At 40.4% G+C, this 19,119-nt stretch overlaps 2 protein-coding genes across 2 annotated transcripts; both read right to left on the bottom strand.

Moving 5' to 3' along the window:
* Positions 1-6,428: 6,428 nt before the first annotated feature.
* LOC109243800 lies at positions 6,429-7,298 on the bottom strand. The gene is made up of 2 exons (XM_019410792.1): positions 6,839-7,298; positions 6,429-6,645 (listed from the first exon to the last, which is right to left on the bottom strand). Exons 1-2 carry the CDS (start codon positions 7,085-7,087, stop codon positions 6,583-6,585), a joined length of 312 nt encoding a protein of 103 aa, XP_019266337.1. The 5' UTR covers positions 7,088-7,298; the 3' UTR covers positions 6,429-6,582.
* Positions 7,299-7,889: 591 nt separating this feature from the next.
* Positions 7,890-8,700, bottom strand: LOC109243799 (calmodulin-like protein 1). The gene has a single exon (XM_019410791.1). It carries the CDS (start codon positions 8,606-8,608, stop codon positions 8,036-8,038), a length of 573 nt encoding a protein of 190 aa, XP_019266336.1. The 5' UTR covers positions 8,609-8,700; the 3' UTR covers positions 7,890-8,035.
* Between the last annotated feature and the right edge of the window lie 10,419 nt (positions 8,701-19,119).

Below are 19,119 nucleotides of genomic sequence, written 5' to 3'. Positions count from 1 at the left end.
GACTAACTGGGTCCGGATAAATCATTAGAATATTTTAATGAAGACTTCATTTCATTTTTATTAGATCCTCTAAAGTCAACACAACACAGAGTTGTTACTTGACCCAGGCCCTATCCGGGCTTTGGAAGTTGAACAATTTAAGCAATGTCAAATTTAATGCTAAGGACTTGATGATGTATTATGTCCGAGACATAAGTTATATATCCCAAGTCCTAAACATAAGCAAATGCAGAAAAGTTAAAGGACACAATATGTAGCCGAAGGGTAATTTCATATATATATATCACCAAAAGGTATTTACAGAGGCACGATAAAACGGCCCCAAAGTACAAAGCATACAAATACAAGAAAAGACCAAAATAATATAAGCTAAGGCATTTCCTGCCTAATCTTCATCAGAGCCAAGCTCGCTATCCGAACCCTCGGGTTGGTACCTCACTTTAGCCTCAACTTTGAGCCTCTTGGACTCTTCAATCTCGGCCACTAAGTCGACCCCCCCTCCCCACCCCCACCCCTACCCCAACCCCTGCTTGGACTTCCTCGAGATCCTCCCTCTGAGATAGCCACTTCATGTATCCAGCATTCATTATAATAAAGGCTTCGGCTATCTCAACATCACTCTTATACTGGGCCAACATGTCCTGGGCTTCCGAGACCTTGTTTGAAGCCACCTCCAATTTGTACTTTAGCGCAATGTGCTCTTGGTCGAGAGCATCACGCTCTGCGATGGCCGAGGCCAGTTGCGCCTGGAGCTCCTCATTCAGTCGAGACCATTTTTCGGCCTTTTCTTTCATCACTTGAAGTTGCACCTTGTCGATGCCATGTCCTCTTTGGTGGTATCCCCCTCCGATTCTAGGCGTTCCATTTTTCCCCTCATCTCATCAGTTGAAGCCTTGACCTCGTCCATTTTAGACATAAGCTGATCGGTCAAAGTTATTTTCTGCTGAACCTGCAAGGTTGCAGCGTTAGTATTAGCATTTAACCTCCCATTATCAATCTCGAGAACTCTTACCTTTTCAACCCGAGCACTCGAAGTCTTTTTGGTCCTCTTTCTGACCCTGAGCACAATCGTTATCTCTTCTTAGCCTTGAGCGTCTGAGGAGTCAAGGGATCTTTTCCTATTCTTTTCTTCTCCTCCTTCTTCGCAGCAGCTTCAACAATGGGCTGTAGAGAAGCGGAGGGTTTTTTAGACAGGGTCGAGGTTACGGCATTGGAGATTTCTCGAAGTTTGATAGTCTTGGGTAAGGCTTTGAAAAAAAGACTTAGCCATGACAATAATAGAACAAAAAATGACAAAGAAAAATTCAACCAGAAAAGGGCACTCACCATGAGAACGAGCCTCCCATTTGCCCTTGGAGAGATTACGCCATCCCTCGACCCACTCCCTAAAATGCGGGATCGTGTTGGGGACTGGGGGACAGCTGTATATCAAATAAAACATGTCATGAAAATGAAAAGTAGGTATAAGAAGGGACTTTGAAACTTAAGAGGAAGTAAACTTACGATATGGGTTCCACTTCTTGGGGAACGGCATGAAATCAGAAGGAATGAGGTCCTCTCTCTTTATCCGAACGAACCTACCCTTCCAACCTCGGTTCCTGTCTTCGTCTATCAAGAGAAGGGATCTTTCTTAGCCCGATGGGCAAGTTTGATTAACCGCCCTCGGAAGATTCGGGGGCTGTAAACTTGGAGCAGGTGATCAACCATGAATAGAGGCTCCTCCGTATTGTTCGCAAAATGACGGAGAAGGGCCACGATCCTCCAAAAGGACAGGTGAACTTTCCCGAGGCAGATTTTGTACCTCTTACAGAACTCGAGGATCACCGTATCAACCAGACCGAATGTGAAAGGATATGTGTAAATACTGAAATATCCTTCCACGTGTGTCGTGATGTCCTCGTCGGGACTGGGAACGACTATGTCCTTGCCTTCCCATTTGTACTCCTCCTGGACTACTTGAGCGTATCTTCGGTGATGGAGCAAACGTACCTCCACGTTTTCTCACCTTGGTCTCTTTGTGCAGAGGCTTCTCGGCCTTGAATTTGTTATCTATGGAGCAGCCTCCGAGAATGAAATCTGTAAGGGGAGGTCCCGGGCTACCACCAGAGGCACTTCCTCGCTGTTCGTGGCCGGGGAAGAAGTCGTTGGTGCAGTGTTTTCGGGTACCAATTTTGAAGTCTTCGCCATTTCTATCTAAGTTTATGAAGATTTGAAGACTAGATATGAAGATTTGAAGAATTAATTTGAAGGTTTTAAGGTAAGGTATAAAGATTTGAAGATGAACTGTGAGTATATGAAGATATGAAGAACAAATTATGAAGATTTTAAGGAATGATGAACGAATAAGGATATAAAAGGCTCGAGAGTAACTTAAGGAAGTTTGAAATAAGAAAGTAAAAAAGTGAAATAGGAAATCGGAAATTTATAGGGAAAGAGTAATGAATGCATGATGTTTCAAATTCGGTAACTACTGGGGGTGATCAACCAACGACTGACGCGTGTCAAAAGTCAAAGCAACATGACTGATGGGACATTCGGGTTCGTCAACTTGCTCATGATGTATGAGAGAAGAAACTGGGGTCAACTAATCACTTCTCATTATTCCTATAATCTACTCTCCGAGAAGTGAGGGGACTATCTATGTACAGGGTTGAATAGAGGATAATGTTACACCCGATTTCCCATTAAGAAGCGAGGAACAACTTTACTAGTTAGTAGCTCGAGCGAGACCAGGGGTGCCCGCAGATCAGAATCGGGAACAGACGGAATCGAGTATGGCTGAACCCGAAGAGAATCTAGCTCGATCAATATGAAGGATCGATGGTAAAGGAAAAAACGGTTAAAGAAGACAAATAGATGGCCGAAATATACGCTATCAGACGGATATTACGCATGGATCATGCTCGATTTTGGTTATAAATCGTGTTTTCATGAGAGAAAAGGAAGAAAATAATTTTTACCTTATTTAGACTTGTATTATGGTTAAAACTCCTCTATTATATAAAGAAGAGAATCCTTTTATTTTTTGGTCACCATTGGCACGCATATCAAAGCAATAAAGTTTATTCCGATTTTTAGTAATTGTTTAAATGTTCTTGAGTTGTTCACTGACTTTGCCATATCCGAACTCCATCTCGAGGACTCGATTGTGGCCGGTTGTTAGCATTTATGCCTGACACGGGGCCTAATTACTTCAACTTATTAGTTTGATCGTTTATTCTTATTTCAATTCAATTATTTACTGTTCTCTATTTATTTATGTTAAATTAAATAACATATCCTTTAAACCGCGTACAAATTTAATTTTATCCGTTTTAAGGGTAAACAATATACTTTGGTAAAATTACGGATTTAATTCTTGTACCTAGTCAATATTTACTTTATAGTATTATTTTCCAGTGGTATCAGTCCATTGTATAAATACATTCTTTTTTGAGAACTATAAGACATTCTTTACTAAAGGATACCTCGATGCTACATCTACAATCCAAGCTTTAATGCTCCTTAAATTTGGTGGTATATACAGTTCCAATTTATGTAATTTTGTTTACATCAATGTCGGAGTACTTGTAAAATTATGTTAAACTTCATCAATGTCAGAGTACTTGTAAATTATGTTAAACTTTCTTTTATGTATAACTTTTACTTTTCAATTGATAGAGAGAAATACATGTGGAAAAGAAAACCGACAAACAACAAAACTTAAAACGGCAAACTTTTAACCATTACTTCTCATGGTTCTGGCATTTGGGACTTGTGTGAAAAATTTGGGTTCATTCCGAATTAATTTGATATGTTTCGGTGCGAGTTTTGGAAGTTAGCAGTTCAAAGTTTATTGATTTTTGATTTGAGGCGCGATTCGTTATTTTTATATTTTTTTTAATGTGATTTGAAGCTTCAAATAATTTCGTATCGTGATTTAAGACTTGTTGGTATGAATCAATGGGGTCTTGAGGGGCTCGGGTGTGTTTCGGATCATTGGTTGAGAAACTAGTTAAGTTAATGATTTGGAGTTTGACCATGGTCAATATCAGGTCAAGATGACCTCTTTTCGGTGTTTTGAGTGCGCGAGCAGGTTCGTAGCGTGTTTTATGATTGAAACGCATATATGTTTTGTGTCCTGGAGGTTCCAAATGAGTTTTGGGTGCTAAAACGAAAATTCTTTCATTGCTGATTTTCTGGTGTAAAATAATTACGAAAATGTCATTTTTTATCCCTAAAATTTCCAGACTTCATTTAAAACTTCAAAACATCTTATCTCCCTCATTTTAAAGTCAAATTGGGTGATTCAAAAGCCTATCTTGACTGAAATTTTATAAGAAATACATTGCAGGTATCACAAGCGAGTTTCGGGATTGTTTGGCACATGAAACGAGGCAGAACAGCTGGGCAAAAATATTTAATACCAAGGGTTTGTTTATTTGGTCATATTTTGAGTTGGGGAGCTCGGATTTGGGCAATTTTCACAATATAAATTAGGGTAAGTGTTCTCTACTCAGTTTTGGTTATATTCCACGAATCTATCTTCGTTTTTGGTAATTAATTTGTGAATTTAAAGAGAAAATTGGGGGCTTTGCCTAAAGTTTCATAATGTGAATTTTTGAGTTTTGAACATCGATATGAGGTTGGATTTGAGTGAAATTAGTATGGGTGGACTCATAATTGAATGAGGTATCATATTTTGTGAGTTTGTCGAGTTCTGAGGTGCAGGCCGGGTTGGACCTTTTGGCCGATTTTGGGCTTCTGATTAAGGATTCGACCTTTATCGATTTGGGTTTGTTTTCTTTAGCATTATTTGATGTGTTTGAGTTGCTTTTGGCTAATTTCGAGCTGTTCGAAGGTCGGTATGTGCGTGATAGCATTTTCGGAGAATCCTTTGGCTTGCTCGGTATTGGATTTGGCTTGTTCGAGTTTAAGTAACACTTCTAAACTTGGTGCTGAGGGTATGAAATCCCGAATTACATGTTATGTGTTTGGTGTTGAGGTGACGCACATGCTAGGTGACGGGCGTGTGGGCGTGCGATGTGTGAATTTGACTTCGTTATCCCTTTGGTACTGTGTAGTTAACTGATCTTATCTGTAACCATGAAATCTCTACGTATTAGAGCTATTGATCTGTGACCCATGTTAGAAATCATGTCTATGCCACATGCTTATCCTGTCGGGACCCACTGAGGTCATTTATGCTGTTGAATTATCTGCTTACATTGCATTTACATACTTGGTCATACGCATTCATATGCATATCATATCTCAGTCTCTGTTGCTATTTATTGATACATCACATCATTATTTCTGGCTGATTTTTCATGACATTGAGAGCCCGAGAGACTGGAGAGATAGATGACTTAATGAGGCCAAGGGCCTGATAGTGAGGATGTTTATGGGATCGAGTTGCACGCCGCAACATATTTTATTGATTCATAATGGGAGCGGGGCTGCACGCCGCAACATATTTGACTGATTTTATGCCATTATTGGCTTGTTATAGCGCTTGGGCTGAAGGAGCCTCTCCGGAGTCTGTACGCACCCCCAGTGAGCGCAGGTACCTACTGAGTGCGAGTGCCGAGTGATTGGGTACACGGAGTGGCTATGAGAACTGAGTGGCTATGATGACTGAGTGACCGTGAGGATTGAGTGATTGGGAGGATTGAATGCATTGATGCACCTAGAGTATGCATATGGTTTGGTATGACAGTTGACACACATAAATTGACATTTAGGCATAGAGATGTATTTTTCACATGCCATTTGAAAATGAAACATTTACCTGTTGAAAGCCTTTGGAAAAAATCACAGTTTTCAAACTTACTCATATTTTTGGTGATTTCGATAAAAGATTTGGGTTTTTCACTTAAATGCTTGAAAGGCAGACCTATTTTCTGGAACTGTGAATGAGCTGGGCAGTTTATCTCCGAGTTACTTCTTTTATTACTTTTATTATGTTGTTATGAACCGTTGTTGTCTATTGGTGTTGGATTCCGACCTATGTTCCAGCCCGTCACTACTTTCAACCTAAGGTTAGGTTTGTTACTTATTGAGTACATGGGGTCGATTGTACTCATACTACACTTCTGCACCTTGCGCGCAGATATTGGATGTTGATGTTGCTCTGATCGACTGGAGCTGGAATTGAAGACGTACCTGCATTCCGGTTGTAGCTGCCTCTTGTTCATGGTAGCCTTAGATTTATAAAAAATCTGTTTATGTACATTTTGAACATATGATGTATTTATTTCATATCAGCTTTGTAAATTCTAATCTTAGAAGCTCATGATTTGTACTGCCTGTCCTTGGGAAATGAATAAGATTCAGATAATTTCTTTTACTTAATTGTCTTATTAAATATTATTGGAATTGGATAATTGTTAGTTGGTTTACCTAGCAGGTTGGTTTAGATGTCATCACGACTAGTTGGATTTTGGATCGTGACAATAACCGTGTGAGTTAACTATTACAATTTGTCACTTTATTGATGTACATAACGAGCAACAACGCTACATAGATAACAACATCACATCAACCACGAGAACTATGATACGATGGTTAGGATCCCTCAACCCTTAATTAGAGGTTTGAGTTTCATTCGAGCCCTCCAAATGAAGTTTTCTTGATAAAAAGCGTTTTATCCCTTGGTGAGGCTATCTGGCAAGAACTTTGATTACTTGGCAAGTGAATTTCTATGCCGAATGCTTAAGGAAAAAAAGGAAGAAAAAAAAAACCATGACAACACAATCCGATCAAAGGAGAAGCATTAACAACTAGAAGCCATAGAAATATTGACAACTAATTAACTTTGATGGATTTTCATGTGTAAACGTTGTTGGGCATAGCTTACCAGTTTCTCCACTTCTTTTTTGTTATCAATAAAACCTGTATGGTCAGTATCAGCAGTTTTCATAACTTGACGAGCCTTCCATGAGCTGAACCATATGTGTAGATTCTGAAGTGCCTCAGTTAGTTCTTCGCGGCTAATACGCTTGTCATGATCCATGTCGAATTGCGTAATCCACACCTTGAATTCTTGCACTGACATATCCCTATTTGGCTGCTGCACTGGAAGCTCGAAACAACTCATTATTGCCATATGTTCTCCTTTGGCTCTATAACGAAAAGCAAATTAAAATTGCAGAGACATTTACAAATATATACGATGTCTTGTTTTTGTAGCTTCGAGTTCTTTGATGAAAGATAGTAGTGGACTATCCTCTGCTGGCTGTTAAATTTGCACAAACATTTCAAGTGCTAGGGAATCAATTAACTATAAAGTTTGATAGGCATCATTTACTTTTGGACTTTTATTCAAGATAAGGGAATTCATGATGGAAACACCATCCTAATAATATGAATATCTTTTCATATTGTGGGTTTGAAATGATGCTGATTCTTACATCTTTATTCCAACTCCAATTATAGGGAGTAAATTAACAATGGAATCTTTCTAGAATACCTTTTTAAGTATGAACAATGATGCATGAACAGAATCTCACTTCAACAAAATGGTGCAACTTGATCTTAGAATCAAGTTCTGCTTATCTTTCCTCTGTCTTTCCGTGCAATTTCTCCATTTTTTTCAGTTTCCTATTTGGCCAGCTTTGAAGGGGAGCCTTGGCGTAACTGATAAAGTTGTTGTCATGTGACCAGGAGTTCACGGGTTCGAGCCATGAAAATAGCCCATTTCTATTTGACCAGCTTTATTCGCATAATCGCATTAGAAGGACATTAAGAATGTTATGGCTCCTGATTTCACTCTGTGTTTCGGTTGCTAAGGCCAATTAACATTGACAAACTAATTTACTGGCAGATTTGTTTCTTAATTTTGCAAGTTAAGGGCATCACTTCTGGTTCAGAACAAGATCATAGTAACTTAAAATGATATTGCTACAATAGAACCTCTATATCTTTCTTGGTAGTCCTTTTTGAAATTCAATTAGCATAACAACTCAAATATCAGTAAACATGATATTTTATTTGCAAACAAGGCAATTAGGAAGAAAGTAAATCAATCTACACAGAGTGAATCGATCCCTGGACTCTAGACTAGTTTCATGGTGCGCGTCATCATGGTCACAAATTCGTCCATATCTATAAGTCCATCCCCATTGGCATCAACACCTCTCACCATTTTCTTGCAATTCTCCAAGCTACATTTTTCTCCTAGCATTCGCTGAACCTGCAACAATTCCTCTGCACTAATTTTGCCATCACCATCCAAATCAAATGCCTCGAAAGCGCTTTTAATATCAGTTGGATTCACACCACCTTCAAGATTCTGCACTCTCATGAACTCCTCAAAATTAATGAATCCATCCCCATCAGTATCTGCAGCCTGAAATGCATCGCCAACGTCATAAGTTTTCGTATTTCCTCCACTGCCCATCATCTTCATGGCTGATTTGTATTCTTCTTGTGAGATCTTCCCATCTTTGTTAGTGTCAAATTTGTCAAACACCCTTTTCATTTCCTCCGCTTTTGGACGGAGATTAGGCAACGACATGCTTGGCGTGTTCTTTACCTTTGACAGGTTAAATGATGGGCTAGATTTGGACGATGACTTTCTAAAACTGTTGAAACGAAAATAGAGGAAACTTGTAGTACTATTCGACATTGTTAAGAAGGTGAATTTTGTTGGTTTACTTTGATGTTACAACTTGCAGGCTTGTAGTGAAATGTGAGTATATAACATTCGCAACTAGCTAAGTTGCCTTAACTTCCTGGAATTAAAGCTGTCGCAGTACAAGAGCGCACTCAGATATCCCATGGGCCAGAATGCTTTTGATGTTCTTTATTCCCAATTCACCTTACAATATGACCAAAATCCTACTTCCCTAAAAAAATCTGCGACTATTTTACCTAATAATTATTTAATCTTTCTTTTGATGATAAAGGGCTCTAATTTGTCAATATTTATACGTTAAAAATCTTTTTCCAGGTAACTTACTCCACTTATAAACAATTATTTGTAAGTGACTTAATAGCATAAAAATTTATTTACACATGTCAATGTACAAAAGTTAAACTTGAACCGAAAGCAACAGTGAGCTAGAAAGTAGACAAAGATTTAAGAATATTGGTTGCAACTTAGCGCAAAGCTTGGGCATAGATTCTAAGCCGAACCTAAAGGCATTTCAAGAAACAAGAATAACACCATTGCTATTCCTTTCTTTCCTTGATGCCATTATCCACTAAACTTCCAAAATATCCTTCTTATCAGCCGGCCATAAAGTGCTTCATCTGTCTAATTGGGGATAGGCAAAAGATGCTTAGGAAAAAAAAGGTTTTAAGTTTTTGTGGACTGACAGTTAATGAATTTTTTACAACCATCCAGTAAAATTGATACAATAATTGGTAACTTTTTATATCAAGTCTGATACAGTAACCTGAAAAATAAATTGATAACTTACAACAAAAAAAGACAAGGGTTGGGGAGGGTAGTGTGTATGCAGACCTTACCCCTACCTTGTGAGGATAGAGAGGCCGTTTTCAATAGACCCGCGGCTCAAATCGATAACATACTAAAAACCAATTAAATTGCACTGATAGTATAAAAGTCTTTTATACTGTCAGTTGCAAAAACTTAAATCCAAAAAGAATTCAGTCAATAGCTTCAACTTTAGGCAATACCCAGGGTTTTATGACATTTTTCTCATATATCTTTTTTTTGGCATTTAGAGACATGGGATTTATCAAGTTTATTCCTCCCATTTAGGTGCAGAAGAAATATTCAATTATCTTGTTTAATTCTCCAATCATGTGTAAAAGGGAAAGAATTATGTCATTGCTTTCTTATTCGCCAAATTCTAAAAATTCGTTGTGACTTGTGGTTCAGCGTCTCAGCCAAAAAAATGTTTTAGCATTACTTTCCAAGTCTTAAGTAGCTTATTTTTTGGAGGAGGAGAAGGAGATGAGAAAATATTATTTCCCAATTCACAGTAAAATTTGCAGTTCAATAATATTGTAGACAATTCACAGTGACGCAAATTTATTATCTACAACAAGTTTCAAGCTTAAAGCAATCAAGTTCAAGTTCAAGTTCAAGAACGAAGAATAAATCTAGTTCAAGTTCAAGAACGAAGAACAAATCAAATTCAAGATGAAGCTCGAAGGCCCTTGAATTTATTTACAATTGGAAAGAAGAATCAAAGGATTCATAGAGATTGTACACTCAATTATTTGAAATCAAATACTACGATTGTTGCAATATTTTTCGGCTTGAATTTATTTACAATTGGAAAGAAGAATCAGAGGATTCATAGAGATTGTACACTCAATTATTTGAAATCAAATACTACGATTGTTGCAATATTTTTCGGCTTGATTTTGTTTTATCGACACAAATTTATTGTCTACAAATTCTGGCACGCCCAGTGGGACAATTTCTACCTCTCATCTCAACTTTTCAATCACCAAAGTTCAAGAACATTGAAATGGTTTCAAAGAAAATCAACTTCGGTTCAACTTCCACCAAGGCTACTAACTCCAGGTTCTATGCTGATGTGGAAAGCATCCTCGATGTTACCTTTGGAAGCTTCGGACCAGTTACGAGGAGCAAAGCAAGCTCTTTAGGACAACAAGCACCCAAAGTGTCGTCCGCATCAACCCCTGTTTTCGGATCTTTATCCTCAAAAAAGAGCAAGATCTTCCACAAACGCACCTGAAGGAGGAAGCGATGTTGCTGAAAAGATCAAGAAAACACTTGCTCTACTTGACCTCTCCGGCTCCAAGCACTCTGCTGTGAAGGAAGATGATGATGCTTCAAGTGATGGATCCTCCCCACTCACACCACATAGCGTGAGCCAATCAAGGATCAATCTGTGTGAAAATCCATGCTACTCTCCATCGTCTACGACAATCATGCAAGCCAAACACTTCATCTGTGGAGGAGCATTTGGCAAACTTGACGGAAGCAATCGCTGGCTTGACCAAATGCATGCAAAATCAAGAGGCTAGAATTGACAAGCTAACAGACAGGGTGGGAATCTTGATGGAAGAATAATCCACCCATGCACCCGGCAAACTCCTAAAAGTTCAAGAGATTGATCCTCCCCCACGACAAGTTGCATCCACTCAGGAAATTCCAGTCTCTTCGGAAGGGATGATTCCAATCAATCAACTAAAGGAGTTCATTGAAAGGACTATAAAAAAAATATGAAGCCGCTTCCAAGTCCTCCTTTACCTACGCAAAGTCGTACACTTCAAGGATCGATCTGTTGAAGATGTCTGCTGGCTATAAACCTCCAGCATTTCAATAGTTTGATGGCAAAGTCAATCCAAAGGAACATGTGGCGCACTTCGTTGAGACATGCAACAATGCTGGGACTTATGGAGATTACCTCGTCAAGCAACTTGTCCGCTCATTAAAAGGAAATGCTTTTGATTGGTACACAGACCTCGAGGCTGGATCTATTGATAGCTGGGATCAACTAAAGCAAGAATACCTCAATCAATTTTATAGCACGAGACGTACTGTGAGTATGATAGAACTTACAAATACTTGTCAACGAAAGGGTGAACTAGTTGTCCATTTTATCAATCGTTGGAGGAATGCAAGCCTCAACTGCAAAGATAGGCTTAGTGAAGCTTCGGGCATAGAGATGTGCATCCAAGGCATGCATTGGGGGCTACGCTACATCTTGCAAGGTATCAAGTCTGGCACATTTGAAGAACTTGCGACTCGTGCCCATGACATGGAGTTGAGCATGGCCTCCGATGGAAATGAAAGTTTCCCTATCTATGAACTTCGAAAAGGGAAAGACAAGTAAGAAGTCAGTAAATGGAGAAAGTTTGTACCCAAATCTGAAGACAAAGAAGCTATGAATGTCAACACATCACCTGTGAAGTTCACAACGAAGGTGAGCAAGAAGCAGAGTATAAAATCCACTTCTTTTCAAGATAAGCCAAGTGGAAAGTTGACTCTAAAAGAAATGCAAGAGAAAGAGTACCCATTTCTGGATTCTGATGTGCCAGCTATTTTTGAAGAACTCCTCGTGTTAACTCTTATTGAGCTTCCGGAGATGAAGCGACCAAATGAAGCTGGGAAAACAAATGACCCAAATTACTGCGAATACCATTGACTTGTGAGCCACCCTCTGGAGAAGTGCTTTATCTTCAAGGACAAAGTTATGGACTTGTCTCGCGAAAAGAAGATCGTGCTTGAATATGAGAAAGCAAGCGAAGTCTCTATCACCTTTGGCTCATTCACTCCCGATGAATTATGTGGTTTTGAAGAAAGTAAAGATGAAGAATTACTGGAGAACGACAAAGCTGAAGTCAATCCACCTGATGATGATGAAGGTTGGACGTTAGTGACTCGTCGTAGGCACCACAGAAGGAGCCCACGAAAAGAATCAGTAGAACAACCACCAAGGAAAATGATGGTAAAAAGACCAAGGAGATGGAATCCGGTTAAGCACTTAAAGAAAGCAAAAGTGGAGGTGCACCACTCTCAAAAGCCACGAAATCCAATGACCTTGGAGGAATTTTTACCAAGTTGGTTTCGCATGAAGATTTCCCATGGGGTTATCGATGCTTCTTGTTGACATGCTAACGAAGGGGAGGAAAAGAGTGATGACCTACCGTTGGTACCATCTTCGAAAAAGCTCATCGAGTCCACTCCCCAAGAAGTTAATGCTTGTGAGGAAATAGTCACGTTCACAAATAACAATCTTATGCTAGGTGACACTCTTCATAACCGCCCATTGTACCCGGTTGTATATATGCGCGATGAAAGGGTAAATCAAATTTTGGTTGATAGAGGATCTTCAGTGAACATTTTGCCAATTCGCACTGTGAAAGAGCTTGGAATTCCCATGAACGAACTCTCAGAAAGTCGTGTGATGATCCAAGGATTCAACCAAGGGGGGCGAAGAGCCATAGGCTCGATCAAGTTGGAAATCGCCATTGAAGATATGCAATCAAGTGCATGGCTGCATGTAATGACGCGAAGACTTCATAAAATGTCTTGCTTGGAAGTCCTTGGATACATGAGAATAATGTAGTTCCATCTACCTACCATAAATATTTAAAATACTACGAGGGTGAAGTCGAGAAGAAGATAGTTGCTGATGATGAGTCATTCACCGAGGCAGAGTCACACTTCGCCGATGCAAAATTCTACTAGAAGAACCGCATTGTGAAGGAGATAAAAGTTAATGATGGCATGAAAAGCAAGAATGACGAGCTCATAACTAAAAGAGCTAAGTGACTATTGGTAAAGCCAAAGTTGTTACTGAGGAGGTACACGCCAAGGCGACATAGAGGGGATATTGCGTCTTATGGAAAGAAAGTAAGTCCCGCGCTCCAATATATCCCTAAAAGGAAGAAAGACGAGGGTGAATCATCTAATCTCCAAACTAACACGCTAAAGAGTTAACTCTTTCGGCAAAATGAATTGAGGCAGTAAAGTTGTCCTCAAAGCCACTTGCAGTGTTTGTAGCCCAAAATCGTTTGCAGAATGTGGCACTCCCTACAAAGAGAACAGATGAAGGTTTTGACCCTAACGCTTACAAGCTATTTGCAAAAGCTGGATACAATCCCAATAAGCCGTCAAAGTAGGGGAAGCTCCCATCAGAAGCTGCAACGAGGCAACCACGTGAAGGTTTTGGAGACAAGCAACTGTCACCAGTGCGCATCTCAATAAGAAAGGCGAGTAGCAATTATATCCCTATAGAAGACAAATCTTCCGCTTCTAACAAGCCTTATGTCTTTGATCGACTTGGAAAATCACCTGTAAGGTGTGACGACCCAAAGGGGTCATCACTTGTTTCCTTACTCACCCTGTACTTCTGAGGCCCTGGAAACCTCATTTGGGGTTGCCTCAATTTGTGTGCGCAGCCCGGGCGCGTAGCCGGAAAGTTTAAATATGGAATTTGTGAGAAAAATGTTAAATCTTGATATTTAATTGATTAAGTTTGACTTCGGTCAACGTTTTGGGCAAACGGACCCGAACCCGTGATTTGACGGTCCTGGAGGGTCCGTAGGAAAATATGGGACTTGGGTGTATGCCCGGAATCAATTCCGAGGTCCCAAGTCCGAGAAATAAATTTTTATGTGAAATTGTTTTCTGAAAATAATTAAGGATTTGGAAAGTGAAATTTGATTAAAAGACTGTGGTATCAGGCTCGTATTTTGGTTCCGATGCCCGATACAAGTCTTATATACGGCTTAAGTACTTTCTGTAAAGTTTGGTTGAATTTCGACGTCGTTTGACGTGTTTTGGACTAAAAACTCTAAACTTGATGTTTTATGAAAAATTGGAAGGAAATCAGGGGTCTTGAGGCCTAATTTGATGTTTATGATGTTGTTTGGGCGATTTGATCACACGGATGAGTCCGTAGGATGATTTTGAGTTTATATGTATGTTCGGTTTGGAGCCCCGAGGGCTCGGGTGAGTTTTGAGTAGGTCCCGGGAGGTCTTAGGCTAGAAATATCAGATGGTTGCAGGTTCAGGGAGTTGTAGGCCCCCAGCGCGCCCGCGGTCGATTCCGCGCGGTCCGCGCTGGAAGCCGCGTGGCCGCGGTGCATTCTTGAGCGGTCCGCGTGGCTAGGTTCAGAGGGCCAGTGGTTCAAGTTGACCAGTGCGGCCGCGTTCCAAATCAGTGCGGTCCACGCTGGGTGGTTCAGAGAGTGTGAAATTCCAGCTCCTCAGCGCGGCCGCGGTACACTATTGCGCGGTCCGCAGTGAGTCTTCAGAAGGGTATATAAGGTCAGGATTTTCAGTTATTTTTCATTTTTTTTTTCAAAACCCAAAACACAAGAGGCGATTTTCCAAACGATTCTTCTTCTCCAAAACGATTGGTGAGTGATTTCTAGCTCATTTTCTTTACTCCTTAACATCTTTAAACATAATTTCAAACTTCAAAACAAAGATTTTAATGGGGAAATTGGGAATTTAGGGTAGAACCTAGGTTTTCTAAAATTGGGGGTTTCGGACCTCAATTCGAGGTCTGATTCCAAGATAACTTACATATTTGAGTTCATGGGGGAATGGGTAATCGGGTTTTGGTTCGAACCTCGGGTTTTGACCATGTGGGCCCGGGGGCCTTTTTGACCTTTTGGGGTAAATTGATGAATAAGCTATAATTAGTTATTGGGTTTGATTTGTTTAGCACATATTGATAACATGAAGTCCTTATTGCATAGATTTGGTTGATTTGGAGCCGAATTCGAGAGGGAAAGCGATTGTGGAGGATTGTATTGGCCGTGGAAGTTGAGGTAAGTGTTTGGTTTAACCCTAGCTTGAGGGAATAGGAGTAGAGTCTTATTTGCTAATTGCTATTTGTCGAGTACGGTGTATAGGCATGGTGACGAGTATCTATACACTGGTGTCGAGCATGACCGTGAGTCCTAATTTGCTAAATTATCGAATTGTAATTGATATTTATGAGGAATTGGTTGGAAATCCTTAACACTGAGCCAGTAATTTTTGAGACTAAGTGTGGAATTAATTGTGTTAAGTAGAAATTGAATGAGTTTGGTTATAGCTGGATCTCCCTTGCCGGGATAGTTTATTATATTACATTGCTCCCTTGACGGGACAGTTATTATAACATCTTTCTCCCTTGCCGGGATTATGTTGTGTATTGTGTTGAAAGAAATGGGATCGTGTGGCACGCCGACCACGAGATATTATGAAATGGGATCGACTGGTACGCCTACCACGTGATATTATGAAATGGGATCGAGTGGTACGCCTACCACGTGATATTATGAAATGGGATCGAGTGGTACGCCTACCACGTGATATTATGAAATGGGATCGAGTGGTACGCCTGCCACATGATATTATGAAATGGGATCGAGTGGTACGCCTACCACGTGATATTATGAAATGGGATCGAGTGGTACGCCTACCACGTGAATGGGATCGAGTGGTACGCCTACCACGTGATATTATGAAATGGGATCGAGTTGCACGCCTGCAACTAGAGGAATTTGAAACAAGTGAAAGTGGTTTGTTTTCCCTTATTCTGTGTTAGAAGAAATCAGATGTAGTTTCTTTTGTTATTCCTGATATTCTGATTTATCTGCTACCCCATAAGTATGTTCCCCCTCTCAGCTCTAATTGTTTACTTCTGCTATTATTTCGTTGTACTTGCATATATATCTGCACAGGCATTGTTTTGGTAGTCTGGTCTAGCCTCGTCACTACTTCGCCGAGGTTAGGCTAGGCACTTACCAGCACATGGGTTCGGTTGTGCTGATGCTACACTCCGTGCATCTTTTTGCACAAATCCAGGTGTTGGAACAGCATTTGAGTAGCAGTAGCATTCTGGGAGCGAGCTTTCGGTCCAGGGACATTCGAGGTAGCCTTGCTGACGTCCGCAGGCCCGGAGTCCCTTTCTGTTTTATTCAGTTTGTTATCATTTGTACCGAAACAGACAGTTTTATGTTTAATTCACACCTTGTATTTAGTATTCTCTAGACGTTCGTGAGTCTTGTGACACCAGTCTTGGGTAGAGGATTTTGTTAAACTTCTGCATTCCTTTCAGTTAATTATATTTGAGACTTCCGCCTTATCATGTTATGTTTTGTTTTCCTTAAATGGACGATAATTGCTAAAAGAAGTAAATTAAGTTGGCTTGCCTAGCTCCTATTAGTAGGCGCCATCACGACTCCCGAGGGTGGAAAATCCGGGTCGTGACATAAGGACCTCCGTGTTTGAAAGATTGGGTCCATTAAAGAAGGGGCACAAGTTCCAGAGAAATTTCAAAGCATAAGAACACCCGCTTCACCCAAAATCCAGAAGATCTCTAAGGATTTCCAAAGTTTGGTTCCTTCTAGAATGAGGCGACAAACAAAACTTGTGGTTTCATGTAAAGAAGTACTGAAGGTAAAGCCATATACTGTGGTCTACACTGAGGAACATGACGAAAATGAAGAAAGTGTGGGTTCTTCGTATCATGTTACTGTACAAGGCGAGAATGGTGTTCCATCTTCAATGGAGGATAATGCATAATTGGATGATGTTTCACCGTGTTATCACATATCCTTCAATGATGGGGACCCTCAAGAAGATGAAGATTCAAAAGATGCTCCACCTGAACTTGAAGAAGGAGTGGAAAGCATCCTCGATGTTACCTTTGGAAGCTTCGGACCAGCTACGAGGAGCAAAGCAAGCTCTTTAGGATAACAAACACCCCAAGTGTCGTCCGCATCAACCCCTGTTTTCGGATCTTCATCCTCAAAAGGAGCAAGATCTTCCACAAACGCACCTGAAGGAGGAAGCAATGTTGCTGAAAAGATCAAGAAAACTCTTGCTCTACTTGACCTCTCCGGATCCAAGCACTCTGTTGTGAAGGAAGATGATAATGTTTCAAGTGATGGATCCTCCCCACATACACCACATAGCGTGAGCCAATCAAGGATCAATCTGTGTGAAAATCTATGCTACTCTACATCGTCCACGACAATCATGCAAGCCATGGTGACAAACACTTCATTTGTGGAGAAGCAATTGGCAATCTCGACGGAAGCAATCACTGGCTTGACCAAATGCATGCAAAAACAAGAGGCTAGAATTGACAAGCTAACAGACAGGGTGGGAATCTTGATGGAAGAAGAATCCACCCATGCACCTGGCAAACTCCCAGAAGTTCAAGAGATTGATCCTCCCCCACGACAAGTTGCATCCACTAAGGAAATTCCAGTCTCTTTGGAAGGGATGATTCCAATCAATCGACTAAAGGAGTTCATTGAAGGGACTATAAAAAAACAAATATGAAGTCGCTTCCAAGTCCTCCTTTACCTACGCAAGGTCGTACACTTCAAGGATCGATATGTTGAAGACGCCTGCTAACTATCAACCTCCAGAATTTCAATAGTTTGATGGAAAAGGCAACCCAAAGCAACATGTGGCGCACTTTCTTTAGACATGCAAAAATGCTGGGACTTATGGAGATTAACTCGTCAAGCAGTTTGTCCGCTCATTAAAAGAAAATGCTTTTGATTGGTATGCGGACCTCGAGGCTGGATTTGTTGATAGCTGGCATCAACTAGAGCAAGAATTCCTCAATCGCTTTTATAGCACGAGACGTACTGTGAGTATGATAGAACTTAAAAATACTCGTCAACGAAAGGGTGAACCAGTTATCAACTTTATCAATCATTGGAGGAATGCAAGCCTCAACTATAAAGATAGGCTTAGTGAAGCTTCGGGCATAGAGATGTGCATCCAAGGCATGCATTGGGGGTTATGCCACATCTTACAAGGTATCAAGCCTGTCACATTTGAAGAACTTGCGACTCGTGCCCATGACATGGAGTTGACCATGGCCTCCGCTGGAAATGAAAGGTTGCCTATCTATGAGCCTCGAAAATGGAACGACAAGCAAGAAGTCAGGAAATGGAGCAAGTTTGTACCCAAATCTGAAGACAAAGAAGCTCTGAATGTCAACACATCACCTGTGAAGTTTACAACGACACTAAGAAAGAAGCAGAGTATGAAATCCACTTCTTTTCAATATAAGCCAAGTGGAAAGTTGACTCTAAAAGAAATGAAAGAGAAAGAGTAGCCATTTTTAGATTCTGATGTGCGAGCTATTTTTGAAGAACTCCTCAAGTTAAATCTCATTGAGCTTACGGAGATGAAGAGGCCAAATGAAGCTGGGAAAACAAATGACCCAAATTACTACAAATACCATCGACTTGTGAGCCACCCTCTAAGGAAGTGCTTTGTCTTCAAGGACAAAGTTATGGACTTGGCTCGCGAAAAGAAGATTGTGCTTGAAGATAAGAAAGCAAGCGCAAACCAAGTCTCTATCACCTTTGGCTCATTCAGTCCCAATGAATTATGTGCTTTTAAAGAAAGTAAAAATGAAGAATTACTGGAGAATCACAAAGCTAAAGTCAATCAACTTGATGATGATGAAGGTTGGACGTTAGTCACTCGTCGTAGGCACCACAGAAGGAGCCCACAAAAAGAATCAGTAGAACAACCACCAAGGAAAATGATGGTAAAATGACCAAGGAGATGGAATCCGGTTAAGCACTTAAAGAAAGCAAAAGTGGAGGTGCACCACTCTCAAAAGCCACGAAATCCAGTGACCTTGGAGGAATTTTTACCAAGTTGGTTTCGCATGAAGATTTCCCATGGGGTTATCGATGCTTCTTGTTGCCATG

This window comes from Nicotiana attenuata, unplaced genomic scaffold (assembly GCF_001879085.1).
Source record: "Nicotiana attenuata strain UT unplaced genomic scaffold, NIATTr2, whole genome shotgun sequence".
In the NCBI taxonomy this organism is placed as follows: domain Eukaryota; kingdom Viridiplantae; phylum Streptophyta; class Magnoliopsida; order Solanales; family Solanaceae; genus Nicotiana; species Nicotiana attenuata.
The sequence above is the reverse complement of the archived record's forward strand: the minus strand, read 5'-3'. Positions and strand labels throughout refer to the sequence as shown.